Source organism: Buceros rhinoceros, unplaced genomic scaffold (assembly GCF_000710305.1).
Source record: "Buceros rhinoceros silvestris isolate BGI_N320 unplaced genomic scaffold, ASM71030v1 scaffold22871, whole genome shotgun sequence".
In the NCBI taxonomy this organism is placed as follows: domain Eukaryota; kingdom Metazoa; phylum Chordata; class Aves; order Bucerotiformes; family Bucerotidae; genus Buceros; species Buceros rhinoceros.
In genome coordinates this window covers 3573-4333 of record NW_010393970.1, presented here as the reverse complement: position 1 = coordinate 4333, position 761 = coordinate 3573, and the positions used below count along the sequence as shown (strand labels likewise).

Here is a 761-nt window from a genome sequence, read left to right as displayed (position 1 = left end):
GGGCCTGCGCCTCCTCCATCCCGCAGCCAGTTCACCCTGGGGGTGGCACTGCCATTTAGCCCCCACCTTGCTCCGCCATCCCTGCTGCCCGCTTGGCACTGCCTGCCCGTGCCCACCCAGTGCCTCCCTCTATGACCTGCCTAAATCCTGCCCCAACTTTGTTCCAGGGAGAGGAGGCGATTGAACAGGGACCCTGCGGCCAGCACGGCTGTGGACGATGCTCCGGGCCCTGGTGAGTGAGCCCAGGTCATGCCGGGGGAGCTAAGGGCATTGCAGGGGCTCTGGGCTCCTGCGTGTCCCTGCTGTCCCACTCCCCTGGCAGAGCCACACCAGGTCTCCCAGCGCTTCGGCTGCCCCGGTAGTGGCGCAGCCCCACCCGTTTTTGCCCTGGTGAGTGAGCTCAGGTCATGCCGGGGGAGCTAAGGGCATTGCAGGGGCTCTGGGCTCCTGCGTGTCCCTGCTGTCCCACTCCCCTGGCAGAGCCACACCAGGTCTCCCAGCGCTTCGGCTGCCCCGGTAGTGGCGCAGCCACCACCGCCTCCTGGACCTGCCCTCCTTCCCCGCAGACCTGCTGAAAGCCATGGAGGGGGACAGCTGCCATGGCCCCAGTGCCAGACCCACTGCCCGAGCTGCCCGCAAGGACGGGTGCGTCTGCGAGGGGAAGGGCTGGGGGAGGTGGGGAGTTGCCCTGGCGCAGGGTTGGGGTCACAGTGCCGGTGACCCCCGTGCTGTGCTCAGCATGGCACCGCTGGACTGACCGC

General features: G+C 68.5%; 1 protein-coding gene across 1 annotated transcript in view; it reads left to right on the top strand.

Annotated features, from left to right (window-relative positions):
* The window catches only part of TJP3 (tight junction protein 3), a gene marked incomplete at its 3' end in the record, with an annotated part of 8128 nt that overhangs the window by 3800 nt on the left and 3567 nt on the right, over positions 1–761 (top strand). The window contains 2 exon segments of the mRNA XM_010145089.1: positions 172–232; positions 567–645. Coding sequence (XP_010143391.1) covers positions 172–232; positions 567–645 — 140 coding nt within the window.